At 42.7% G+C, this 27,632-nt stretch overlaps 3 protein-coding genes across 4 annotated transcripts in view; 1 reads left to right on the plus strand and 2 right to left on the minus strand.

The window, feature by feature from the left end:
* Positions 1–434: 434 nt before the first annotated feature.
* On the minus strand, positions 435–8,469 carry slc12a9 (solute carrier family 12 member 9). The gene is made up of 14 exons (XM_070917283.1): positions 8,373–8,469; positions 6,079–6,294; positions 5,808–5,942; positions 5,554–5,691; positions 5,153–5,455; positions 4,923–5,030; positions 4,337–4,448; positions 4,088–4,245; positions 3,919–4,001; positions 3,710–3,834; positions 3,307–3,499; positions 3,034–3,208; positions 1,476–1,622; positions 435–1,367 (listed from the first exon to the last, which is right to left on the minus strand). The coding sequence occupies exons 2-14, from the start codon at positions 6,263–6,265 to the stop codon at positions 526–528; spliced, it is 2,706 nt and encodes a 901-aa protein (XP_070773384.1). The 5' UTR covers positions 6,266–6,294; positions 8,373–8,469; the 3' UTR covers positions 435–525.
* Positions 8,470–10,899: 2,430 nt separating this feature from the next.
* Positions 10,900–19,899, plus strand: gnb2 (guanine nucleotide binding protein (G protein), beta polypeptide 2). The gene is made up of 10 exons (XM_070916814.1): positions 10,900–10,932; positions 12,771–12,850; positions 12,934–12,972; positions 13,429–13,535; positions 14,617–14,680; positions 14,979–15,141; positions 16,274–16,340; positions 16,434–16,635; positions 17,977–18,193; positions 18,637–19,899. Exons 2-10 carry the CDS (start codon positions 12,794–12,796, stop codon positions 18,741–18,743), a joined length of 1,023 nt encoding a protein of 340 aa, XP_070772915.1. The 5' UTR covers positions 10,900–10,932; positions 12,771–12,793; the 3' UTR covers positions 18,744–19,899.
* Positions 19,900–22,411: 2,512 nt separating this feature from the next.
* The window catches only part of mink1 (misshapen-like kinase 1), a 28,733-nt gene continuing 23,512 nt past the window's right edge, over positions 22,412–27,632 (minus strand). For both annotated transcript variants that reach the window (XM_070916813.1, XM_070916812.1), the window contains exons 27-31: positions 27,451–27,551; positions 27,174–27,323; positions 26,929–27,088; positions 26,692–26,831; positions 22,412–26,605 (exon numbers count right to left, since the gene is read on the minus strand). In XM_070916813.1, the coding sequence (XP_070772914.1) occupies positions 26,522–26,605; positions 26,692–26,831; positions 26,929–27,088; positions 27,174–27,323; positions 27,451–27,551 (635 nt within the window). In that variant the 3' untranslated portion in view covers positions 22,412–26,521. The remainder of the gene's footprint in view (positions 26,606–26,691; positions 26,832–26,928; positions 27,089–27,173; positions 27,324–27,450; positions 27,552–27,632) is intronic.

A 27,632-nucleotide genomic window follows, 5' to 3' on the forward strand; every position in this document is an offset into this window, starting at 1 on the left:
ATCATTTCATCCCTGAAATTATATACAGACATTTCTATATTCAATGTCCTAGACTACCCGTATTTCTCAAAACAAATGGTTTGCGTTCTGAAGAGTCTTTGACACATTTTTATTTCTGTCTTATGTGAAAAGACAGGCCTACAGCTAATGCAAACAAGAGGTTATATCAACATAAATCACGCACACAAGCGTCAGTATTCTCCCATTTCTTGGCTCCATCGCCAAGCCAGGTCAAGTATATGAAAATAGGAACATATCCTATTGGAATGCAAAAACCTCCAGTGGCATATTGTCAAAATGCACTCGACTGTGGTCTTTTTCTAAGCTTCAGTAAGACGACAAAAAAAGCTGCATTACTGTAGGTGAAAGTAGAGTAACTGGTGCGACATAGTGTACCTTAGCATCCACTTTTTAAATTATGTGTTCATCTCAGATTAATAAATTAAGGTGTTTATACTTGCACTTTGTTGCATGTGCAATGACTTCAAATGCCACAACAGGAACACAACTCATGACTGCACATGCTCACAGACCAGTGTATGTGACAGGGGTGACACCGTGGATCAGGAGCGTTGGCCCTAAACCATTGGTCACTGCCTCCAACTGAGCCAAGTACTGCTGTGATTGGCTGTGATGAGCAGGAGGTCGAGGTAAATACAGGAAGCGGACAGCGGCTTGTGAGCTTTGCTCCATCAACATACAGTTCACCGCGGACAAGAAGTCCTTGGACAGAGCTTGTGCTGGCTCTGCAGAGCGCTCCCCGTCTGGCGGAATGTGGTGCTGCACCACAGAGTCCCACGGCACGATCTTTATCGACGCCCTGATCCTCAGCTTCCTCAGCAACTCTCGGAACGTCTCTTCGTTTACCACCCAGCCCTGGTCACTGGACTCAGTCTCCACGTTCAGGAAGATCCTCATCCTCGCATGGCGCCATTTGTTGGACATGTTGAGCACACAGGCCATCTGCAGCAGAAAGAGGCTGCACACGTCCTCATAATCTCGGCTGCCTGGCTGGAGCAGGTTGAGGGGCCACACATCTACAGTCCGCTCTGACCCGTCTACCTTGCTGTCTTTCCCCTCTCCCTCTAACTGGAAGAAATAGCGGGCAAGGCACACGTTCTTGCTCATTTTAATGGCGTCAGAAACGATCCCCACGTACTCCTCTGGTGACAGCCAGCGTTGACTCTCAACGTGTCGGACTGGGGGGAAATGGGCCTGTAATGACGGCAAGTCAACCCCAAAATTATACTCGCCCTCGCTTCCCCGTCCCACTGAAGAGTCACAGAACGCAGTGTCTTGAAGGAAGAAGTCCTCAGGAGTGCAGCTGTCATAGAAACCCAAAATCAGTGTGTTGGGCTTCATGCCACCTTGTAGAGAGAAGGCAGAGTGCACAAGAGTCACCAAGTGCAGATAAAGCAACATCATAATGTGCACTGAATGTGGACCTGGCAGAGATAAGAGAAACCAGAGCTCACCTAGGCCTGTGATGCGCAGCAGATGCTGTGTTCCCTGTCTTACAGAGGGGGACAGTGTCAGGTCCACAAAGGCCTTCACCCCGAGTTTATCCACAAGGCTCAACCAGAAGTTGTACTGCTGCTGGACCGGGTCTGATGGGAGGGCGTCTAAAACACAGGAAAGGCAGAAATGAATTTACTGCATGGATACAAATAGTAATACAATACAGGGCTTTATTTCATAGATGCAATACTACTGAACATATTTCAGCAGAATTGCAGAAAGGAGGCAAGTAAACAGTCGTGGAAGTACTCAGGTCCTTTACTTCAGTAAGAGTACCACAATGTAAAAATACTCCATCACAAATAAAAGTCCTGTATTTAAAATCCTACTTAAGTAAAATTACAGAAGTATTATCTGCTAAATGTACTTAAAGTATCAAAGTAAAAGTACTCAGTCTGCAGTCAAGTCAATTGTATTTATATAGTCCAATATCACAAATCACAATTTGCCTCAAGGGGCAGTAAAATGTCCCTTAGACCTGATAAATTATTATATATCACATTATTAGATTGTTATTAATACAGATGCATCAATGTGTAAGCAGCATTTTACTGCTGCAGCTGGTTGAGGTGAAGCCAGTTTTAACTATTTTTATACAGTTAGTTTGGTCCAGTGGTTCCCAAACAAGGGGTCGGGCCCCAAGATAAGTCTGTAGAAGTATATAGTAGCCTGAAATGAAAATACTCACATACAAGTACCTGAAATTTGTACTTATCCACCACTGCAAGTGAGCAATCTAATTTCAGTTTGTAAACATTGCAATGTATCCTTATAGTCACCAGGGGGCAGATAGGCAAACTGTGAGTTAGTGAATTATTGAATTATTGAAACAATATGTCTGCATGTGCTTTCTGTTGCTTTGGGGTGCATCGCATAATATATTTTCTTCAGGTTTGAAAAGGATATGTGTCTATTTAGCAAAACACACTAGACATTTGTCTTGTTTAAACTCTCAGGTCTGATGCCACGGTGGTACAGAGAAAACTTAATCTCTTATCAATAATGCAAGGGAAGCAGCAGATGGAAAGTGAAAGCCCACAAGGAAGCCTTCCATGATGCTGCCTGTGGACTTCAGGTAGGCCAATCACAGCTGGAATATAACTTATGCAACCTGCTTCAATATTTCCTGCTCATCTTGTTGAAAGGGCCAAAAAGTGAGATTCATTTGGGTACGAAACCTACAGACAGCATTTAACATGACCAAAACAGGAAGTTAATGAACTGAAATTGTAGCAAGTTCACACTCTGATTTTTTATTCCACATGTGCACAACTGATATAGAATTTGAGACTTTGAGGCTTTCAAACTAATTCAAATGAAACTGTAATAGCAGTATGACAATGATTACATTTTGTCTGCAGTCGTTGAAAGTATGAGCTGGTTATTTTGATAAAAAAGAGACTTCAGCTTCAGTGAGGGGGGTGATACAACAGAGGAAAATGATTCAAAGATAAGAATAATTTAATACTGTTAGCTGCAGATGGCCATCACAGACTGGCCATCACAGAGAATTACCCAGATCTCCCAGCTGCACGTGGCCCAGCACAAACAGTCCTCCCTTCTTCAGCTGGTTGACAAACAGGATGAGCTGACAGGAAGAGCGAGGGTTGGCCACCATTAACAACACCTGCGGCCTCCAAAACTTCACATGGTCTTTCCTCACATCCAGCATCAACAGATACTTGCGCACCTAAACCAAAGGGAAGACAGCACTGTTGACAATCTGTAGCGCATGTATGATTGTGTATGTGTGTGTGTGTGTGTGTGTGTGTGTGTGTGTCCAGATACCTGATGGAAAATGAGAGCCTGGCTGATGTAGCCCCAGCTGCTGGTGGGTGATCTGTAGTGGAGGAACAGCAGCAGCAGCAACAGGAGGACGATGCTGCCCGAGGAGTACACGGGGTTAATGACGAACATCATCACCAAACAGCTCAGAATCCCCAGCAGGCAGGTGTGCCAGGAGAAGAGCTGGAAGGTTGGTCTGTTAAACACACAGAGACAATAAATATTATATACAATTTTAGATTTCTTTCTTACTTCCTGGACCACAATTTACAGCCAGACTCAATGACGGTACTATGAATAAGTGACTAAAACTGGCAGTATTTAAATTGTGATATTTTACTTCGACAATAGGTGGATTTGTTTGCAATTCTATTCTGTTAATTAATAGCAATTGATCTTTTAATACCTGAAATTTGGTGCAGACGCCCACTCAAGAGCCAAACAGGCCAGGTCAACCGCAGCATAGGCCAGCAAGTAGAAAACAGTCACCAAACTTGCGACAGCATTGAGCTGGCCTGCAAACACCACACACTGAAACACAAACACACCAACAAACCACAGCTCAGGACTCCAGTTGTAATTCTGAAAATACACAAAGGGAGAAACTCAGCTCACCTGTGCCAGAGCCCAGGTGTACAGCACTGCCACCCACGGATTCCCCGAGCCTGATGTGATGGCAGCCGGGGCTAATGGCAAACCTGTGAGGAAAACAAAAGTCTCTTAGAGAACAACTCGGCACACAAAAGAAGACACTGACATGTTGAGTAAAAACCTTGAGCCGCACCAAAGAGCTGATCCAGAGCCAGAGCGTGGAGGATACGGGACGCTCCGATCATGGAGCACATCGCTGCCGACAGAGAGGCGCAGTAGATCCCGATGGTGACGAACGGCGACCAGATGTTTATTTTCTGGAGGAACCCATAGTCCTGAATCAACAGGGTCCTAAAGAAAAAGAAACAAATGACTATTCATTTGTGTCATGACCTCAACTGCGTATTAACATCAGACAAAACTAATGTGAACCCTTTCAGACCTGTCACAGGTAGCGCTGACCAAGATGAAGAGAAGGACATAGACTGAGAAGGTGTAAAAGACGGCTACGATGGTGCCTTTAGGGATGGAGACACTCGGAGTCTTCAGCTCCCCTTCAGAGACGAGTGAGGACAAACATCAGGGTGTGCATGCTTGCGTGTAGAGATTTACTGAATTGTGATATGTTTATTAACACATCTCTTGTTTGACATTATTCAGCAAAATGACATGTAGATAATTCAAAGGTAAAAGTAGTGATAGCATAATGGAACAATACTCCATTACATGTAGAAGTCCTGCATTCAAAATTGTACTAATGTAGAAGTATTATCAGCTAAATGTACTTTAAGTATTAAAAATAAAAGTACTTGTTCTGCATTGTTATTTTATAAGCTGATCGTACGCCAGAGTAACATGTAACTAAAGCTGTTAAATAAAGAGTAAAAAGTACAATATTTCCCTCTGAAATGTAGTTAAGTAGAATGAGTTGCATAAAATGGAAATACTCAAGTAAATACAGAGTAACTCAAAATTGTACATACAGTATCAGTAAATGTACTTGTACGTGTAAGACAACAAGCTTTAACCTGACATGTTGGCTCCGGCCATGATCCCAGTGCAGCTGGTGAACATGACAGCAAACACGGTGGCAAAAGACATGACAGAGTTGGTGCTGTAGTCCAAAGAGTAGCCAGCTGCAAAGAACAAAATGAGGAACAACAGCGGGACCTTTAATAGATGCTCCTAAATTTATAAGCACCACGTAGCTTTGCTTTGTGAATGTACTTTCATATCCTCGCCAACGTCAGCCACTCACAGCCCAGGTTGTTCCTCAGAGTGGTAGCGTTGAAGCCTGTGTAGCTGGCGTTGAAGTGGAGGGTCTCGTTGCCGGATCCCTTGTGGGTGATCACAAATTCGCGAGGTTTGACCGCCACAGAGCTGATGAAGATGGACAGCAAGGACACGGTGACCACAAGCAGGATGACGAAGGCGGTGCGGGAGTAAATGTGGGCGCCCACCAGACACACGAGCAGACACAGCAGAAGGACTACTGAGGAGTAGAGCACTGTGTACCAGTAACCCTGAGGGAGCACCCGCACCCCCCCGGACACAGATGACTCTATAACACAGGAGAACAGGCGGAAAACTGAAAATCCTCAAAAAAAAAAGTGGGATGTGCACTAAATGAAGAGAAGAGAAACATAACCAAAAACGTACCAGGATCGGAACCAAACACGTCAAGTATCGCCTCCACAAGACCAAGAACATACTCCCCACATGCACACACTTTGGCCAGGAAGAACATCAAACCGATGCTTCCTCCAAACTCTGGGCCCAGAGACCGACTTATCATGTCTGCTCACATTTTGTTAAGGTTGATGTTTCATCTGAAATGAGTCAAACTGAAGGCAAGATCAAGTAACACTGAAGAAAAGCAACATCTTGAACGTTCGTCTGACCTCTGAGGATACAGTAGGCTCCACCACCTTGTATAGCACCGTTGGTGGAAATGGCACAGATGGACAGTATTGTAAGAGATATAATGGTGTAGGCTACAATCACCATTAAAAGACCCTGTAACAGCCCCGCATGACCAACCACAAACCCTGCAAGAGAGAGATCACGTTAGCGTTAGTCACGTACAGCACAATGACTCCGTTATACTGTAAGTGATTCATACAAACATCCACTGTCCACAACCGCTTCTAGTATTCTAATCTCCTCACACATGCATACGCTCACCGGTTCTCAGAAACAGCACAATGCTGAACATGGAGAGGATGGTCGGCACCATCACCCCGAAAAAAGTGTTCAGTTTTCGAGGGTCTTTACTTGGTGTCCCAGAGCCGGACTCAGCGCCACATGCTGCGGCGGTCACGCTCAGACCACATACCCCCGAGGTGATCAGAGGGGTGCGTTCGTTCGACATGGCTGGTGAGATGAGGCTGTCTGCTTGCCCTGTGAAAAAGACATCAATGAGGACAGGTTTCACACAGGAAACTACAGACTACAAAAAACTGTAAAAATAAGTTTTTTCTGTCAACTTTTATGTGTAAAACTATTTGCTTTCTATCATCAAGCAAGCAAAGCATATGTCTTAATGCATCTCTCTTGAACAGTTCTCCTTTATCCCCTGACATTTTGTGTTGATGAAGAGAAAGCCTGCATGGTAGAGGATGTGACACGCCCTGCACACAGTCCACTTTTATGCAAATCTTTGTGCCCAATGTCTGTTTTTGTCAAACACTTTCCCATCTTTTAGGACCAAAGTGAGAGCGTTTATTAGTCACGCAGAATATTATGTCAATTTCATTTCATAATGTTTGCAGCTTTTGTCTACTTGATGTATTGTTGTTTCAAAAGTAGCAACAAGCCACAAACACACAGGCATTTGCCTTCTCACACCCATGCACGCACAGTGATGTTTTGACCCTTCCTTAAAGTGAAGATCATCATGTGCACAGTAGAACATGTCATGCGCTGCCTTGTGAATGTCTCCCGCCTCAGATAAAAAAATTGTTTACTTTAAAGAGCTGTGAGGCTTTTGAGCGGCTGGAAATATTAAAATCTAAAAAGGTCAACCTGAACATACTTTAGACAAGATAAACCAATATGTGTTTAACATAATCACAGATCAGGTTCTGTGGCTCAACACAAGTATGCAAAACAAATCCAGCTAGTTCACCAGCACTCAGGTGCCACACGGTCACCTGACCTCTTTGTTTCCCCCCACTGTCAGTCACTTCTTCTTTACATCCTTTTTCCTACACAATACAGCAAAGATCAAATACTGTCAGGGAGAGCCTGCGAGTGAAGTCTGCGACTCGCTCTCTTAATGAAAGCTGCTTCTCACACCTCAGGTTGGTATTTGCAGTCAGCTGATTCACAGCTGCTTGTCTGTTTTTGCATCTCAGCCAAGCAGCATGAGCCCGCCCCTATGTGCACAGGTGACCTTGGTTGTTTTCTGTCTGTCAGATGCCAGCGTTCACCTTTGCAATTCTTCCTCCAGGTGCCAGGTGCTCTATATGTAAAGTGTCATCAGATAGCTTTTGTTGTGATTTGGCGCTATGTGAATAAAATTGAATTGAATCACAGAGGATTCTGCCGGAGTTGCTTCAACAACAGCCCCGTCTGCAAATTATTGGATCAGCTACAGGAACAAAAACATGACGGGAAGAGGTTTTACACAACAAAGCATGATGGGACATGAAGGAACAAAACCAATTATTGTGGGGGTCACACCTATTAACTGATTCTTTTCTAAGTAAGACTGTCACAGGGTTGTCACATTATTTGACAGGTGTATGTATATTTCCAGTGAGCTACCATATAGGAACTTCTGTCCACCACTGGCGGGCTAAAAACCCTTAAAAACACTAAGTGGAATGGCTCTTTAATATAGTTGCACAACATTTACTTGAGTAAATTACATCTGCTGGGACACACATCATGATGACTTGTCAGTGGCTAACAGGGAAGTTGAATATTCAATGAGACTGAGTAGATGCAGTAAACCATATCATTCAGTCAAATGTGTACTTCCTTTATAGTCGCTGATGGTGAAAGTGGCATTGACCCTCACGGTCATGCTCTGCAGGATGCTGTTAGTGATCCGCTGAGCTGACATTTCAATGTAGATGCAGTCCGCCTGAACGTGCCCAAAGAGACCCTCTCAGGGTCCACGGACCCTACTTTAGAAACAAGTCGGTTACCAAAATAACCGTAATCACCGTTTCCGTCACATCACGTAGCATGAGGGTGGAGCAACTGCGGCATAAATAAACTTTACGTCTTTTGAGGGGCAAAGAGGTAAAAACACGGATCAATAATACGCCACTTTTACAGCTGCATCTTGGGTAAATGTCTGTTTACGTTTTGCGGCTCTCCGTCAGGAAGTGGCCACGCCGGCGGTGATAAAACAACGCGCCCGCTCTAAAGTGCTCCTGCACTGTCACTGGCATCCGGGATATGTAGCGCCAGGCGCATCCTGACATGTTTCATACCCCTGCCAAAACACCGAGGACAGTCAAACTCACCTCGCTGAACCTCCTCCAGACAGTTTCACTCACTTCCTGCTTCAAAACTCCTTATTGTGTTCCTTACTGAGTCCGGCTGCCTCTGCGTGTCTCAGCGGTGTGTGTTAGCCAGAAGATGCCCCGGGTCAGACGCCCAGTGGACAGTCAGATGTAGCCGCAGCCGCAGGCCGGTGGACGGGGCTGAGCTGTCCCGGGAGTTAGGTGCTGTGAAAGATGTGCTGCCCAATAACAACACAGCAGCCATGGCACGCCTCGTCCCCCTATTATTTGTTCAAAAGTGTCACGGGAGAGCAGAAACCGCCCATGTGACTGCCAAAAGGGGAGGGCAGAAATACCACAAATATGAGCAAAGGTACTGCTTGTCTAAGATAACCACGCCCCTTCTGTGCAGAGCAGTCAGACGTGACCTCACCAATTATTTTAATTAATTATTTAACTATAAGTAAGTGATAATCTGTCAGAAACTTGAATGCATGCAACCACATAGCCTACTGTGTATGAGCATCAGGCTGCATCAGATGATGTAAAGTTGCACTGTAGGCTGCACTGTAATGACATTTCTCCACACCAGGGGTCACTGTTGTGGCAAAGATGACGTCCATATGTAGACTGAGGGGCTCATTATGTAGCAGGACTAACCTGAGATGTCATGTAAGGTTTACATTAAAATAATGGGAAAGAATGTATCGCTAATATCCATAATATCCATCTATACAAGCCTACATCAATTCTGCTCCAGGAACACAAAGCAGCAGTAAAAATGAACAAAGGGGTTGATGTGGGGACTGCATGATGTTATAGAGAGGAAAAGGAGGGCAGGGTCTACTGACTGTAACATTTCTTTCCCACCACTTGTTGGACATGCAGCATCTCCTCTGAGAGACAGCGCTGCCGCATGCACCACAAGCTCCCATTACTTCACCATCTCCTCAACAAATGGTTTCCAGGTCTCTGCCCATGTCTTATAACATGAAGCGAACATGCAAACATGCTCTCTGGCCACAAACAATCGCCTATTGAGAAATATAGAGGATCTAATATATAATATACATTTTTATTTTTTGTTCCATAATCTTTTCTGGAGTGTTAAACTCAGATTTAAGGTGAGCGCAGAGAAACTTTCCCTCTTAAGCCGATGAATGTGAAAACATCCTTCTAGTGTCAAACTGTGGACATACATCATTTTGCACAGTGAAGGCCAAACATCCAAGTGAAGTAACAATAAGTAAAACACACTTTTGAGAGGAAGGGGGGCTTTAAACTATACAGAGTGTGATTTCAATACAATATTGGGAGAAATCTCACCAAATACAAGTTATTTTAAACATCCCAAGGGATAGGCCTACATGAGCCACCAGACCCACTAACTGAATCAGTCTCAGTAGACCAACCCCAAAATGTCTCCTGATCCAACCATCACTTCAGTTCTTCTGTCTGTGTATAGTCTGTACATTTCATATCCAGAGTGGAGAGGGTGAACATTAAATACTGCCGTGCATTCACATAGTTTCCTCATTGTGCTGCAGCCTGCAAAACATGAACTGATCATGAATAGAAAATAAATAATATTTATAATATAATAATATTATTTGTAGGGACTTAAAGGATCAACTAGTTTCTCCCTCTGAACAGATCACACTGATGGAGCATGTCATCTCCAACCTGCAGAGTGGTCTGATGGGGGGGGGGGGGGTCAGTGGGGGATTCACTAAGAGATGGGTGTGGTTGAAACATGCTTTCATGCCCGGATTTGAGGATCCTTCTGCAAGCGCTCACCGCGTGATCTGGCAGCCTGTTTCTGAATGATGATATTCAGAAAAAAACAGGAACCGTGTGGATAACTGACCGCGGGGGCCGCCTCTCATTAAACTGGAAGGGAAGGAACTCCACACAGTCCGCCAGCAGATGGGCTGACTTCTCGCAACGTTTTTAAAAAAAAATAAAAATCAAATCCAGTTACTTTGTATATGAGGCACTTTGCAGATTTTTGCTCAGTAATTCATCGCTGGCTCGGAGGCGGCTGTCCTGATGAAGTGTCGGCAGAGGGAGGAGGAAACCAGAGAGAGGAAGGAAGCGAGGATCACGTCACGAGAAGCAGAATCGGAGTAAAACGGACTGAACGGTGTTTAATGGACAGTCCTTGATGCGGGCCGGGGACCGAGCTGTGGCCAATTGTGTTTGTTTACGTCGTATTGGACAAATATGCTTTTGGTGACTCGTCGGGCGTGAAAAAAGGGGCAAATCGAGAGGAAACGACAGCAGCAGATTTCATCTTTTTCAGGAGCTCCTCTACAGCAGAGAAATGGAAATGTGTGTAGCTCTCCTGCGTTTGCCTGTTTGCTGAAGGATTTGGAAGCAGCCCTGATCGTGACACACGGAGCTCTTGAGTGGATCTCCTCTGCATCTAGTTCCTTCTGTTTTTTTAAATGAGTGGAAAAGACATATAGTGAAAACCTCCGCGGGATTTTGGGGACGTTGCTTTCAGTTTTTTTTTACGGCAGAGAGAAAGAGAGAGAGAGAGAAAAAAAGAAGCAGCAAAAACCATCGGGAGAATTAACAGGTAGCCGCCCATTATCAAACGCTGTGACAGCCGCTGCAGGCCGGCCCATTGAGCGTTAAGATGGCTGGGTGATGATGTGCCTATTCATGGCATCATTTCGACTAAATTCATTTAGCTACATCCGCATTCTAGGAGCTCAGCATCTGAAACAAGATGTGGTCAGGGCCTTCATCAACCACTCTGTGCAGATCAATATGTGATGTAGCCTGCATGCACGGGGCCTGCCTTCCTATTTGAACACACTAAGAGCCGCTAGTGCAGCGGACAGTGAAATAAAATGCTTATGAATCCGGCTTGTACCCGCTTTTTTTTTGTCTTTACTGCGGCTTTTATTTCAGCGCGGAGCCTCCAGCGCAGGCCTGCATGTGTTAACCTGGGAGCGGGCAGAGCCACACGGTCTCTCTCTGACATTAACATTTCACTCTGTCAAACATGCAGTGCTGCTGGTGGGCTCTGCTCTCTCCTCCAGCTGCAGATGTAGCCATGCCACGACGGTGTAGTTGCACATCAGATGTGCAGCCAAAGGGGTGTGGCCAGTCACACTTCTTTTGAATTTCTTGACTCCTTGTGTAATAAAACATGCTCTCAAAGGCCAAGCCAACTCCCTCAAATGTCCAGGCACTGAGAACATGCTTTATTCTCGGTAGCTTAACCTTCCTCATCAGCATCATCATGAGGAGAGGTGGCCTCTTGTCAGCGACTAGGCCATGCATCAGTGCAGGTGGAATCCGTGTGGTGTGTGTGTGTGTGTGTGTGTCTTTTCCACACTCCTCTACTCCCTGTCCATTGGCATGACTTCGGCACAAATCTCCTCCAGTCGATGCTCGCAGGCAACAAAAACATGCATTCGAGCATCTGGCTGGACCCATCCAGGCCTGATCTCTGATGCATCACACACCCCCACCCCCACCCCTACCCCTCCTCATTGGCTAAATGAGCAGCTGTGCCAGGAGACTGAGACCCATGATGCACCCCTTTTGGCTTCCATTAGTGCCGTGTGATCCATCTGGTCGCAGGTCCCTCCAGGGAACAGTGACCTACTGTAGCTAATTGCTCTTCCTTTTGCAACGTGCACTGTACGCATGTTTGCTGTGGATTTGAATTGCTTCACAAATGCAAATAGAAGCTCCCTGTTTGAATGTGCAACTGTGCTCCTATCTGCAACAGGAAACGCTGCTTCCTACTGACTGCCAGCATGATGATGTGATGTACAGTGTGTGTGACCCCAGTTGGCCCATAGCTAAAGGAGACGTTTTTCGCCCATTCTTGGACATACTTAGCTGTTGTGTTTATTTTTAGGAGCCACATTGCCTCAGATGACAGGAAAGCCATACAGATGACTTTGTCTGGCATTAGCACAAGTTCTGACTTGATACACAACCTGTAAGTGCACAGTGTAACAAGTTCCCTCGGCTTTAAAGGGTGTGTTCGCTCGGTATCTGCTGCCTGGTAGCGATGCGGGCTGCTCGATAGCAGCTTAGTCATTACAGATTATTCTCCTCAGTTAAACCAGGCATGGTTGCACAGCCATAAACAGATTACAAGGTTTTTTCTCACTGTGTGGGTTCAGTAAACCTTAGAGATTAAAATGTGTTTTTTTATTTTATTATTTCTTCCCCAAATCTGGGACAAGCAGTATTTTAAGCAAATTATTTTTCTTAATTGATTCATTTTTGATGAAAGCGGATTCCTGGATTACTGGACTATGACAGCATGAAACTATGCTAATCCCAGAGGGCCTCACTAATATACAGCATCAGCAGTCATTTGTATTCATTTTCAGATGATACTTTATGTCAATCAGAGTCTGATATTTGAAGTGGTCCCACAACCAACAGGTGACGGCTCGGACAAATCCAAAATGAGTGAGCTGGAGCAGCTTCGTCAGGAGGCCGAGCAGCTTAGGAACCAGATAAGAGTAAGTTTTTCATCTTTAGCATCATTGTGCTGATATATTTACCTGTTGTGTAATGCCTTTTTTTCATCCTATAATTTCATCAGGATGCCAGGAAAGCATGTGGAGATTCAACCCTGACACAGGTAAGTGCCACTGAACGTGTGTGCTAATATTAATGTCTATAAATCTATTTGGGGGCTTTATTGTAGTGATTACTATTTGTTTGGTGACTGTCGATATGGAAACATGACAATAACTCAAGGGAGAAACATGACAGGTTGGGAGTTTTTTGGTTCACACAGAAAAAGAAGAACACCAGAAACATAAACCTGGTGCTCCTGGATAAGTATAAGCATGTTTTCCATGGTTTTGTGCTGTGCTTTTTACGGTACTTAGTATAATCATTTATAAATTAATTTTTACATATAAATGTATTCCTATCATCAAATCTGTCATTAAATATTAGCTGTTCCTGTGCTGTTTTTGCTGCCATATTGTTACAATCACAGGAAACTGGAACTTTCCATCACACACACAGTTATCAATTTAAGGGTGGAGTCCACTAGAAGTAATTCTTCGATTAACCTCTCTTCACCTAGATAACTGCTGGTCTGGATCCTGTGGGGCGGATTCAGATGCGGACGAGACGCACCCTCCGGGGCCACCTCGCTAAGATCTACGCCATGCACTGGGGTACAGACTCAAGGTGAGTCTATACTGTACCAAACACTTTGTGTTGTTGACTTTGATTGTGATTGAAGCATTTCACTGTACTGGTGCTGTGTGTCACTCAAATGTACAACTACAATTTCCCTGCTCAGTAGAAAATGAACATTTTGAAGTGGCCAACTGACTGATTTGGCTCCATTGGATAATACATGACATTTCAATATGGAGTGTATGATGGAGCTATGTGAAATATATACTGCACGGGACTATATCGCTGTACTGTGTTAACACATCATGTACTGTGATGTTGGTTGAATCTTCCAAACCAACCACATCAAAATGCCACAATGCAAACATGCAAGAGTCCATCTTGTATTAGTCATGCTAACCCTTGTTAGTTGTTGTTACCCAATGTCAGTTTGTTGGTGGAGCAGTCCACTTTAGTCCAGACTGAAACATCTCAACAACTATTTGATGGATTGTCATGACATTTGGTGGACATTCATGGTGCCCAGAGGATGAATTCTAATGACTTTGGTGATCCCCTTCATCCATCAGGTCAAATGTTTAATTAGTCCACTACTTTGGTTTATCGCCAAATACCTATGAAACAAATCACATTCCCATCAACCTCAGCTGTGTCTTTAGTGCTAATTAGCAAATGTTAGCATGCTAACTAAGCATGGTAAGCGGCTAAGACGGCGAACATGGTAAACATTATATCTGCTTCACATCAGCATTAGCATTGTCACTGGTCTTAGCAGTTAGATGAAAGCACCACTGTGCCCAAGTACAGCTTCACAAAACTGCAAACATAGTGTCCAAAAGGAGTTTTAGGTTCAGAAATATAGACTCAAATAGCACAAAAGCTGGTCTGCCAGTTATATTCCACGTGCGTGCTTTCTGAAATATTTGGTAAAACCTAAGTTTTCAGTTTTTAACTTTTTGCCTGTATTACTGGTAGATCAGTCACTGTGGAAGACTGGGATGTTTGTTTCCAATGAGGATGGACCATATTAATTCATCAGAAATTAAACACTAAGCCTAACTGAATGTCCATGGATAGATAGAAATAAGATAGAACAAGATACGAAATGTTTGAATGTTCGTCTGTGCAGGCTCCTGGTTAGTGCCTCTCAAGATGGAAAACTGATCGTCTGGGACAGCTACACCACTAACAAGGTAAAGTGGGCTAAATATTTCTTCTCATCAGGACATCAGCTGGATAAATATTCACACTTGGCCCCCGTCCGAACTGGAAGTAGAAAGTGGAGTGAAGTCTTTCTCTTGTAGGAGTGTGGTTGACTCATAACAGCTTCCTTTGCAACCATTGCTATGACTATTTGTAGCATTTACAGTGGCTTTAGTTATAGATTCAGTGTTAATACTAACCCATGTTTATGCTTTTATTAAGGGTTTGCGTTGTGTTTCCTTCTACTCAAACAATCTTGGTTGAGTCCAAATACCTTTCCCTTCCTAGATACATGCCATCCCCCTGCGCTCCTCCTGGGTGATGACCTGTGCGTACGCCCCCTCTGGGAACTACGTAGCCTGCGGAGGCCTCGACAATATCTGCTCCATCTACTGCTTGAAGACTCGCGAGGGCAACGTCAGGGTCAGCAGGGAGCTACCTGGCCATACAGGTAAGAGAGCACCGGCACTCTCAGCCACTTCGGTTTGAGCTTGACTTTTCCTGTGAGTCAAACTGATGAGACATTTCAGATGAGCGTGCACCAGTCCCCCTGCCTCGTGGGAAGGCTCCGCTCCCAAACCCCTAAACAATGAAGATTTCATTTACATGGTTAATTAATCGCAGGGCAACACAGTCTTAATGAGCTGAGACATCAGCTCCTGTCTAAGACTCTGTAGCTACTGCGCTGCTGCACGTTATTACATTTAACATTTCATTTGTGAAATGACACAAAATGTATTTATTGATGCAACTTGTTTTGTTTTTTTGCAAACACACTACATTTATAGTCGACTAGGGACAAAGATGTTGTGCCAAGTGAGATGTGGATCTTGCAAAATATCAATATCAAGATGGCTCTAATGCAAGAGCGTCCTCTGGGGATGGGGAGGACATGCCCCCCTCACTTTAACAGCTTCAGTTAGATTTTCATACCTAAATGCCTCTAAACAGTGTCCTCCTACTGTCCAGCTGTTAGAATCCAGATGAGAGAAGCTCTGGGTTGATAGATGTGTTTGCTCACCTTTGATTATTATCATGTTTTCACAGCAGTAAGCTTCAAGAGCACCATCGAGTGCCTTATACACTTTTTTGCCCGGATTTTGCCTCTCAAGCTACATGCCGTCAGCCCTACTTTATTGGTGGATGTATACTTCTTTATTGGCCCGAACGCAGAAGAGCGCATGCACTACTCCTCTGGATATTATTTGGGGTTTTAAAAATAATAAAATTTAAAGGACCGTGCTCTTTATAGGAAACATTATGTATCATAAGTGATGATTTTAAGTAGGGTTAGTGCATTAAGATACAGATATTTATATTCGATTTGTAATGAAAGCACAACAACCAATTCCATCATAAACTGTTATTTGCTCGATTGATCTAAATGTATATGAAATGCAGGAAATGGCATTCACATAGTCTCTCCACCCTTGCCCTAATGTTTTGTGCAATTAGTGTTACAATAATATTCCTATTTTGTGCTCATTGTATTACAGTGGTAATGCTACTCTACCATCACCTACTCTAAATACCTCCAAATGTGCAAGTTTCATCCCAAACGCCTGTGCTTTCTGCTCTCTCAGGTTACCTGTCATGTTGCCGTTTCATTGATGACAATCAAATCATCACGAGTTCAGGAGACACCACATGGTGAGCCGCAGAGATCAAAACACAAACGCGCAGTGCAAACATGCTTTTTATTTCGGAGCTGGACAGTGTCTAACTCTGCGCTCTCTGCCCCAGTGCACTGTGGGACATTGAGACGAGTCAGCAGACCACGGTTTTCTCGGGCCACAGCGGCGACGTCATGAGTCTTTCCCTGTCCCCCGACCTCCGCACCTTCGTGTCAGGAGCCTGCGACGCCTCGGTCAAACTGTGGGACATCAGGGACAGCATGTGCCGGCAGACCTTCACAGGCCACGAGTCAGACATCAACGCCATCTGTGTGAGTGTGCAAATATAAGTGTCTTTATTCATACTGTTTTTCTTATCTGGGATCACAGACAATTTAAAGGGGCACTCCATCAATTCTTACACACGAAGGGCAGCTCACTTCTCGTGGGAAGCCTGTGAAAACAGCTGCATATTTTCTTCTCAAGCTCTGGAGGAGCTTAAGTCTTAAAAAATAACCCTGATGATGCCATCACTTTGGGCTTAGAGACTATACATTTATAATGTCACATTTGTTTTTAAAAGACGTCAGCATTGACAGTACCAGGCAGGGGCGAGTCTAACAAACGATGCCTCTGATCTACAATATGGGAAATGTAGAATTCAGTGTTTCTGTACTAGACACAATACTAGAGTCTAAAAGTTAGGACATCTCAGCCTTTGCCCATTCTTTATTTAATCTGTCCCTATAGTTTATGCAAGTTGTATGAGTATTAGTGAGTAATTCTGAAGGATGTATGTTGAGTAAAGAGTACTGTTGCTTTAACCTACAGTATTTCACTAAAGAGACTAAACCTAGAGACAAAAATAAATTAGGTCAATTTTGCTTATATCCTCATAAGTATGCTACATGATAAATAAATGATAAATGTGCTAAATATAGCTAAGCTTTTTATTTAAAGTTGCCATTGCTAACCAGTTAATAAACCTACATTTTAGCCACAAAGTGGATAGTAAAACATACCTTGGGTTAATACGTCACGACAGAAAATAAATAAAAACAATATCAACTGTATGTAATCCCAATAATATATCTGAACGTTAACTGAACTCAGAGATGGAACAAAATAGAAAAGAAACATGCGGCGTCTATTAGAAACTTGAACTCCTAATAACTGGCATTGGTTTCAGCCCAGCAGTGGTCTAAAGTGGCAGTCTGTCCCCCCGTGTACCGTCGAATACACCATCAACAGAGCAGCTCCAGGATTTGTTTCGGTGACGTCACGCGCTGTCTTGTCTCCAGCTTTGGGAGGGATTTAAAGTGGGAGCACGCTAGAGGATTAGCGAGATTATCAATTAACACCATATCTGAACATCCTGCATCAGTCCAGACTCCAACTGAGGCAATCTACAGTTGTGGTCTGGACTGATGCACCACACAGGTTGTCTGATAGTGTGACAGGTGGGACAGACTCAGTAGTAAAACACGGTGACCATCTCACCGACAAATGAGAACACAGTCATATTAGGGCAAGCAGGAAATCTCTTCTGCTACAGAATCACTTACTTGTGGTGTATTTGCATCTGTTTACCCCCTCTTATTATTAAGAGTATCTTAATATAGCTGTATTTTTTTTCACATTTTTTCCCCTGCTTCTCATGTGCTCCTCCTCAGTTCTTTCCCAACGGCAGCGCCTTCGCCACAGGCTCCGACGACGCCACCTGCAGGCTGTTTGACCTGCGTGCAGACCAGGAGCTCAGCCTCTACTGCCATGACAACATCATCTGTGGCATCACCTCCGTGGCTTTCTCACGCTCCGGCCGTTTGCTGCTGGCTGGTTACGATGACTTTAACTGCAACATCTGGGACGCCATGAAGGGCGACAGAGCAGGTGGGTGGAGCAGCAAACTGCTGTTTTAAAAAGGTTCCAGCTGAGGTTGAAGTGAGGATTATATTCATTATGGAGCTACTTCAATGAGACATCAGAGGTCTTTACATATAGTTTGTAGTGTTTTCATTGCCTCCAACTTGAAACATTATTTTACGATGTGTTCTTTCTGCCACAGAGGGACGACCGTTGGCGTGTTTATGCACTTCAACCATCAACTAAAACTTCTATACAAGGGTTATAGGATGTTTAGTTTGAATGGATGTCAGACTAACCAATGAATTCAGACGTCTCAAGCCTTATTTTGTAAAAATCTTTGGTTAAACGGCCCACCCTGTGTTGCAAGTTAAATCAGTGATAAACACTAGGTCGCTGTGTTCTGTGTGGTTTTTAAAAACATTTTACAGCAACAAGTCCTCTTTTGTCTGTCCTCGTCCCCCCTGCAGGAGTCCTGGCCGGCCATGACAATCGTGTGAGCTGTCTGGGTGTGACGGATGACGGCATGGCGGTGTCCACCGGGTCCTGGGACAGCTTCCTTAAGATCTGGAACTGAGCCATGCATATAAACCGCAAACACACACATACACACACACACACGCACACACACACACACGTCCAACAGACACCGCTCCCACCTTGGGCCACAGTTTGCACCCTGTATTCACTGTATGTAAGATTCAACAGACAAACTGCAACATTGTACTGTACATAATATATATGACTTAGGTATGAGTTTACACACACACACACACACACACACACACACACACACACACACACACACACACACTGTATGCAGGACAAGACGACACAAGCCCTGAACACATGCCCACACTACCTACAGCTGATTTAAGTGGACAGCAGCAAGGCTACAGTACACCCCCCCCCCCCCACACACACACACACACACACACACAATCTGTAAAATGTAAAAATGTGACCAAATACAGTTGGATCCTCAGCTGCTCAAATAAAAACACAAATGCCACTATTACCTGAAGCCTTTTAACGCGTCTGACACACACGCACGCACGCACACACAGACACACGCACACACAGACACACACACACACACACTTTTTTCCTGAGAGACACTGCTCCTCGAGTTAAATAGGGGAGAAGACGTTATTGGACAATTCTGTCTTTGTTTACAATGAAGTCCAAAATGCACTTCAGACAAATTTTTCTGTACTATTTTTGGCTCGGTACCACACGTATCTCAGTGATGCTAATGTGAAGGAACAACGGCAGTGGAAGAGAACCACGCAAGTCCATTAACACTGAAAGAAAATAACCACTGACAGACAGGACGGGCCGACGATCGACAGAGTCCAAGGAAAACGTCAACTCTTATTTTCATCTGGCTCTAAACATCATGTAGTCGCTGTTTTTATAGACATGTACCCCCACATACAGTACAGTACATCTGCTCTTAAGTTTATTTGATTTTTTTTTTTTTTTTACACTTATTTTATTCATGTTCTCCCTGTGTGCCTCAGATACACTTTAAGGATTATTAATAGAGAATATTCATGAAGTTAAATTAACAAAAAATAAATAAAAGCTCTGAGATTCAGAAGGTGGGTGAAAAATAAAAGCATTATAAGACACATGTTAATAAAGCAGGAGCCAGTATTCCTACTTTGACTTTGTCACTGTATTATCTGGACATTACGATGGTATAATTGTACATAATAATAAATTATAGCCTCTCCTGCCAGTTATTGTGGTTTCTTTTTTAAAGCACTGTTTCTAAGACCATGGAACATTTGATTTATACACTTGGGAAGTGATAAACTGTGTGTATTCAGGTGCAGTTTAGTTTCTAAATGGCCCAGGTATATATTAGCAAACATTCTAGTTTATTTTACAATAAAACATTGAACAGAGGTTGCCTTTAAGAAGTGATAGATTTTTTTTTAAAGCTGTTGTGTTTTCTGCCTACCATTAGTAACAATATGTTAGCTTGTCTTAGTCAGTCTTTAAGGTTGGTGTGAAGACTTAACAATTTTTGTCCTTAAGTGATCTAAAAACATCCTATTTAAAATCAGTAAAATAAAATCAGTATAGGCTAATAGCTACGACAAAATGTTTAAAGCTGGCCACCTGTCTGGGGATACAATAGTTGTAGTTCCCCACAGTAAAACCAACTAACATATTTAATCACAAATGTGTGGACAGAACCTGAACCTTCACAACCACCTATTGTATATTATCTCAAATGTTGTGAATCAGTATGTTTCTACTGTAAAAGTAGAAAAAAAACAAGCCATCTGTGTAAAGCAATGATATTTCAACAATGATATTATATCTTTCCCCCTCATTACTTATTGTGAACAGACTAATAGTTTGAGTTTTCTTTATCTGCCGATTTAAATTAAACTGATATGTTTCATACAGGAAGAGCTTTTGCCTTCAGCCACCAGGGGGTGCTGCAGCTCATTCACCATCTCAGCTTCACAAAAGAAGGATGAAAGGTTTATCCCCAAAAAATAGTCTTTTAGGCAATTCATTTAATCTTTTAAATGACCTGTGGAAATTGTGACTTTCTTTAAACAAAGCAAAGTCGTCTTTTTAAAGTAGTGTCATATGTAACACAAATCCAGTGAAAGGAACAGGTCCAAGCTGATTTTAACCACATGGTGGCGTATATTTCACATGTTCTACTATATTGTTAAAGGCCCTGCACAGCCTGATAAACCCCCACAGGGGTTTTAATTATTGTGCCTAATTAGGCCTCTTCTCAGGACTGTGTGGGCGTGTACAGACGGTCTGACTGGCATTGCCTTAGCTCGACTTTTACCTTTGTTGCAGCTGTTAGGGCAGGACAACTTACACCATTTCTTATTAGTATGTGGAGGCCAGCTGACCTCATGTAATCTGCCTACCTTCAGCCTGAGCAGAGGCCCCCCAAAAATAATATTTCAAAGACATGTAATACATTGAAACGCATATCTATTGTATTATGACATTTTTCAGAAGACCTAGAAATGAAACAACCAGGAGAGACTAAAATGAGATCAAGGTATTTTATTTTTCAAACAATTCTGTATTAAGACATGAATTCATTCAACACAATCTTTTGAAAGTTTAAAGTTTATCAGTCTATGAAATACAATCTGGAGTTAACCTCTCACAAGTAACACAGACACGCGCACACACACTAAAACATTGCAAAGATGTTTACAGTCTTTAAAAAAAAGTTATTGAAAAAGAATAATAGATATTGTAGTTCTGTCCAAAGATCCACGTCGTTTTAGAGCTCCCCAAGTTTGATGTGCCTCCCTCCCAGCTACAGCTGCTAATCCATTCATACGTTATCGATTAGAAATACAAGCTATGAGAGAGGAGTGCCTCTTCAGAATATTATCTATCATCCATTTATCGATACTTAAGTGTTCATGAAGGCAGTTTCTGGGATTTCATTATAGCAAAACAAGCACAAGCATCCCAACAGGTGATTGTGTTGAACTGACAGAGAGAAGCAGTTAATTCTTGTGATTACAAACAAAAGTTAAGTACAGAATGTTTTCTGTAACAAGCGACACACAAACCAGCCTACATTCAGTCTGCCAAAGGCCACTGAAGAATCACGTCCTGCAAGTCACACCAAGATGGGCAGCCGCGGTTTTGATTGGTTCCAATGCTTCTATTGCTTATTAAAAAGAAATGTCATCATCCGACAGGACGACTGTCGCTCCACCTGCAACTCAGTGGTGCCTCCTCCTTTCTGGTGACACACTTTGTGCATCTTGGCTGTTCAGAGCCAAGTTACATGAACTGAGCGATCAAATCTGTTCATGCCTGTGGTCAGACTGACACCAAGTTTCCCTAAAACAAATGAGTGGCGAGGTTCAGGTCTTTTAATGGCTCTTGGCACAATATGAAATAGCACTTTCACACCTTGAGGTGCTTTTAGGGAAATCAACAACCAGAACTACTCTGTGTTACAAACCGCAACCCATCATAAGAATTTCTGCTGCATAAAGACAGAGGAAATTAGAAAGCTTAATATTTGGAAGTGACTGATGATAAACTGTATTACCTCACCCCAAAAACTAGAAGCAGATATTTATTACAAGGCATTAGTTATGATTGGGAGCTCGTTTTGATAGCATTTTTTATTGGTAAGTCATTTACTTGCAATGCTATCCAGAAAAACAACTGTCAACACAAATCAGGCAATATGGCATTATGAAACAAACATGACGCTGTTTTTTTATGAATAGCTGTATTTTAGTTAGACATTTTATTGGATTTTTTATTATGAAATGCAAGTATGCGTGTTTAAGGAGAACTCCACTGATTTTACAAATCAAAGTCTGTTTACAGGTTTGAGGAGTACCACTACATACATGGAATAAAAGTTGTATAAAGCTTTATGTGAGAAGTCTGATAAATTGTCTGTTGGGGCTGAAGACAATAAATTTGAAAATGAAAATAATCTGAGTGTGTGGAGAAAGAAGTGAGTTTACCAGACCTCTGTAGCCCGCTCCTCATAATGATACGCTTCGATTTTGACACTTTTGTCCAACGTGAGTCCGACCATGTTATAGAAGTGCAATGCTAAATCGACGGAGTTCCCCTTTAAGGACTTTCATACCTGGTGACAAAAACACATTAAAAACTTGACCAATCGTCTTTGTCCGTAATCTGTAATTGTCATTAATTGATTAATGCACTTTTCACTTCCTTAATGCTGCCTTTTTTTTTTTTGATACAATCCCAAAGCCAAGAGCCAATAACCTCACATTACGCCCTTCACATCACCACCTGTGTGATGATCCCTGTCGTCACCTGAGCATATCAACAGCCTGTCAACCCCACGCAGGTCATTTACACCAGAGGCCAGATCAAAACAGCAATCACAAGCATCTGAATCACAGCCACAGTTGACTCTTCTGGTAACAAGACGACACTATTTCTCTGTGTAGATAACTCAACAGAAATGTTGCAGTAATTGACACGGTCCTCATACACACAGCTGTCTCAGCGGACTACTCGATTTACTATCGACTACTTTGACTGATTACGTAGTGACAAGTTTGACGACTGCTGAGTGAATGAAAAAAAACAAACACTCCATCTCTCCATTATAGCTTTGATCTCTCTGCCTTAAAATACATTGTGCTTTGATTAATAGAGCGGTACACATTTTTATATAAATACAAATCTGTCTTATAGATGTACATTCACTTTTATTTCTCAATATAGACTAATTTACATATTTTATAAAACAGGCTTCTCAGAATATATCAAGCTAATTTCCCCACTGCAAGATTACACAATCAACATCATTAAAGAACAAGCGCTTAGCCTCATCTTTGCCGCAAGAACCTACATTTTCTGAGCAGACATCACAAACAGAGGTGAATTCGATCTGTGCACAAGTACTAAGTTTTCTCTACAAACACGTTTCACACGTATGGCTTTTCTCTATGCTGGCTCCCATGGTGAGCAGATCCTTTACATGTTACACTGGATTCATTGGACATGTTTTTACTTCTTTGTTATTGCAACTTTCTGAATGGATTATCGTCAGTTGATCATTTTAGGTTATATATATATGTGGTGCCAAAAAAGCATTTCAAGTCCATCTACAGGATATTCTGGATTTGACTTAAGTGCACTTAACTGGCACAGGACATAAATCATAACGAGGGAGCAAATGTAGTTGTGCCTGGGGGGGGCGGCTCATAATCCATCCTTAAACCTCTCGCCTTCCCAATTCCAAGGCACTGCTTAAACTGTAAACATGGCAGATAGATAAAAAATTATGATTTCACCATAAAAAGCATGAGTGCCAGAGCTCCTGGTGGATTGTAATTGTAACATTTGAAATGTAGGTCATGGCACAGAACAGATATTTAAGAATAAAAACACATTCGCTTAAGGGGAAAACAACTTTACAGTACTATATACTCTATTTCAATGGCTTACATGCACACCAAAGTATCTGCTCGAGATATATCTGTAAATGTAATTTTACTGAAGTGAAAGTGCTTTCCATGCCCATTTACAGTTTGTAAAATGAACCATCTATTTATATAATCTTTGATTAAACCCTCTCTGCCCTGACCATATACTGCGTTCTTAATAGCTTTCTTTTCAACCGTATAAAATATATCTCCTTAGCTTGGAGCGCGACTTTTATCAGACTGTCCCGTTGATCACGAGCCAAGATTCCTTTCATGATATCCAAAAGCTTTTCATACAAAATTGTACAGTTGCATTCTTTAAACATTAACATGTCAGCAACTATTTAAAAGCAGATGAACTAACTTGTTGATAAATGTGATATTTTCCCATCAACTCCATGCTGATAACATGCATGATAGGAGTGAAGAAAAACCATCTTGATTTTAAAAATGTGCTGTGGCAGCACAGTGTTGTTGTAACTAAGTGAACAAAAAGCTTGAGTCATGTGTTGACAGAAGATCACCAGGCTACTTCCTGATAACGCTGCCTCATACTTCTACCATCATACTGCCTGGTGTATGAGAGCACACAGTACGTCCCTTATGCAACAAAGCAGACAGTCAATTCCCCTAAAAAAAGCGTGACACCCTAATATTAGTGAGAAGTCATCTGACATTTTGGATGTACTGAAAGGAACATTGGTTTGTGATCTGCAGGAAGAGTTTCTTCTCAAATCTCCATAGTCGCTGTTTAAGCTCCATTCCCCTTTGGCCTTGATTCATACCCCCGATGCAGAATATGCTGTGAACTTTGGCAGAATGTATAGATATAAAATATATTAAGTCTCATGTGTTTCAGCCGTGTTCTCCAAAGTGCCTGATGAGATGGAGTCCTCTGTGGTAGTGCAGAGTCACCCTACATTAAATCTTTCCACTGGCCTAAGACAAATATGAACTATACCACACTTAGAGCTGCTCTACTGCAATCCCCTGGACAAACACTTCTCACAAAAACATCCACACTAGCGAAATAGTCTAAGAACTGAAATATAATACAGCAGAATAGATCACTGTGGTAGGAGGGTGAGAGGACCCCGAAAATGATCTCCCTCAATCTCAGTGACACCCTCCTTCCACTTTTCTCCAAAGTCCTCATATGTTGTCATACTCCCTAACACTACCAGCCAAATACATGAACTCCCCTCTTCAAACAAAGACTCCACAAGAATAGCATATATTGCAATATAATAGCAATATAATTACAGTAAAATTAAGGATACCAGTAGGCTAATACCAATACAGAATCACTACATATAAATAACAAATTTTTTATTTTGTAAATCTATGAAAACAAAAAGTCTAGATACAAGCCTGATGGTTTCAACTAAACCATAGAAAAAAAGGCAAAGCAGGAGATTTCACAGTACTGATTCTGAGTACTGCACATTTATGAGACTTCTGATTGGTTTTTATTATTCATTCATTTTTTTAAACTGAAATTTATTTGGATTTTGAAGCATTCAAGGCTATCTTGCCGTGATTAAGAGTCGCAACATAATTTGCCATTTAGGCCAGAAAAAGTTAGTGAAAGCAGGACTTCAGATTACCGTCTACGTTATCTATCGTAGACAGTAGATTTATTAGAATTCTTTATTCTAATAAAGAATTTAAACAAGCTACTTTGTTCTGACTTTAATGTCCCTGTTTAATACTTTTAAATCCTTCCTTTTAGCCTCTCCGAAATTGTGGGAGCCCCAAAACAATGGGGGTCCACAAGCCACTCCAGATGGACGTTCCAGCATTTTATTATTTGACGTCCGTGTGTCCGGTGGCAACACACTGAATGGAGATTAGAGGCCTGCAAATGATTCACATCTAAGTGTAAGGTGCTACCTATTTACAGCTTCATTTCAACATACAGTATAGGTAAATAATGCCTTCTTCAAAATGTACTGTAGAACCATCAAGGAATGTTTTTAACATACTTCACAATTAGGAACTAAATAGTCACGACTGAACACAGGTCCACCAAGTAAAGTAAATCAAGACAAGAATATATACAGTACAAATGAATAGGTGGTATTAACATTTGAAGCTCATCAGTGACTTTTCATGATTCCAGGGAGAATGTTATGGGGGGCCTCGGTAGAAACTGTATCTTAAGGAGTGTAGGCTGGAATGGATTTAGAGATTGTTTGTGTTTGCGTATGTGTGTGTGTGTTTGTCTGTAAGAGTTGTGTCTTTGGATGCATGAGTGCGTGAGTGAGTGAGTGAGAGCGAGCGAGCGAGCGAGCTGGAGCGAAAGATAGAGAGGTGTTCACATTTGTGTGCATGCGTTTGTGAGAATTTCTGATGCACTTCCTTCTCCAAACCCTGCTGGGTTCCACACACACTGACCAGAGCAGCTGTTCCTTCACCAGTTCATGATGCAGTTTCTGTTCAAGGTCATGAAGTACACCTGGCTGCTGCCTCCAGAGCGCACTGATGCAAAGAACACCTGAGGACACGAGAGGACATGTATGTCAGTAACGTCTTTAAATTCAGCTGCTATTAGTGACCTTCCTGATGTGTCGGCTCTCTTACCTTGTCATTTCTCTCACACAGGAACTTCAGCCTCTGAGCTCTTTTGTGCATGAAAACACCATCCAGGTGGCCAGTCTCCACAGAACGGATCTCAATGGCCTTTTCTCCCCATCCCATAATCTGATTGGAGCAGATATGAGCTGCAAGGCAAAATGTAACATTAGTGCAAGGAAAGCTGTTTACAGTTTATACATCCATTTTTATCCATTCAAGTTTGATTTTGGATTTGACCCGCACCAACAGATGTGGGCATCTCGCCCCACTGCAGGACCACGTCCTTGATGATGCGCCCGTAGGTGTTGACATAGACGCCCTCGTCCTCATAGCACAGCAGCATCTCCATGCCGTCTGAGCTGGGCAGGAACACAATTGCATGCGGTGTCACATGGCTCTGGATCTGTTTGAGGTGACAACAGAAGGGATGATCTCCTGCAGGCTTCACATCTCACGAAACACTGCGGTCTGACAGCTGTTCCACTTACATGAACGGGGATATAAATGTCATAGTTGTTTCCGGAGTCCACGTCGATGGCATGGAAGCCGGCACAAGAACCGTAGATGACCTTCAACCTCTGACCCTCCTCCACTGTCAGGTCGACCAGGACAGGTCTGTGTGGCAGGTCTGCAAAAGACTGGATAAAAAGGAGTGGAGGGGGTTTGGAAGCAGAGAGTGAACGTGAGAACACAATCAACTTGAATGCTCTTCTGGTTGACTGATCTCGCATAACTAATCCAGCTCATAGGAAAGGGGAGACTTACCTTAAAGGCCATGAATTTGTGATAAGGTTTGGGCGCCCAAGCATACACTTCCACTGCATTCTTCAAAGCAATCACCAGGAACTTTATCCTCTCATATTTCACTAGACAAAACAACCACAAGGCCATCTGACATGAGACACTCGTAATCAATAATTCACTCTGCCAAATGCATTTATGAGAAT

The sequence above is a fragment of the Enoplosus armatus genome, chromosome 13 (assembly GCF_043641665.1).
Source record: "Enoplosus armatus isolate fEnoArm2 chromosome 13, fEnoArm2.hap1, whole genome shotgun sequence".
In the NCBI taxonomy this organism is placed as follows: domain Eukaryota; kingdom Metazoa; phylum Chordata; class Actinopteri; order Centrarchiformes; family Enoplosidae; genus Enoplosus; species Enoplosus armatus.

Bases quoted from the DNA above. Each gene is read 5' to 3' on its own strand.
- slc12a9 (XM_070917283.1), bottom strand. From the start codon at position 6,265: ATGTCGAACGAACGCACCCCTCTGATCACCTCGGGGGTATGTGGTCTG. The intron at 5,943-6,078 runs GTGAGCGTATGC...TCTCTCTTGCAG, and splicing joins TGTGCTGTTTCTGAGAACCG to GGTTTGTGGTTGGTCATGCG. The intron at 5,692-5,807 runs GTATCCTCAGAG...AAATGTGAGCAG, and splicing joins ACAAGGTGGTGGAGCCTACT to ACATGATAAGTCGGTCTCTG.
- gnb2 (XM_070916814.1), top strand. From the start codon at position 12,794: ATGAGTGAGCTGGAGCAGCTTCGTCAGGAGGCCGAGCAGCTTAGGAAC. The intron at 16,341-16,433 runs GTGAGCCGCAGA...TCTCTGCCCCAG, and splicing joins AGTTCAGGAGACACCACATG to TGCACTGTGGGACATTGAGA. The intron at 18,194-18,636 runs GTGGGTGGAGCA...TCCCCCCTGCAG, and splicing joins CATGAAGGGCGACAGAGCAG to GAGTCCTGGCCGGCCATGAC.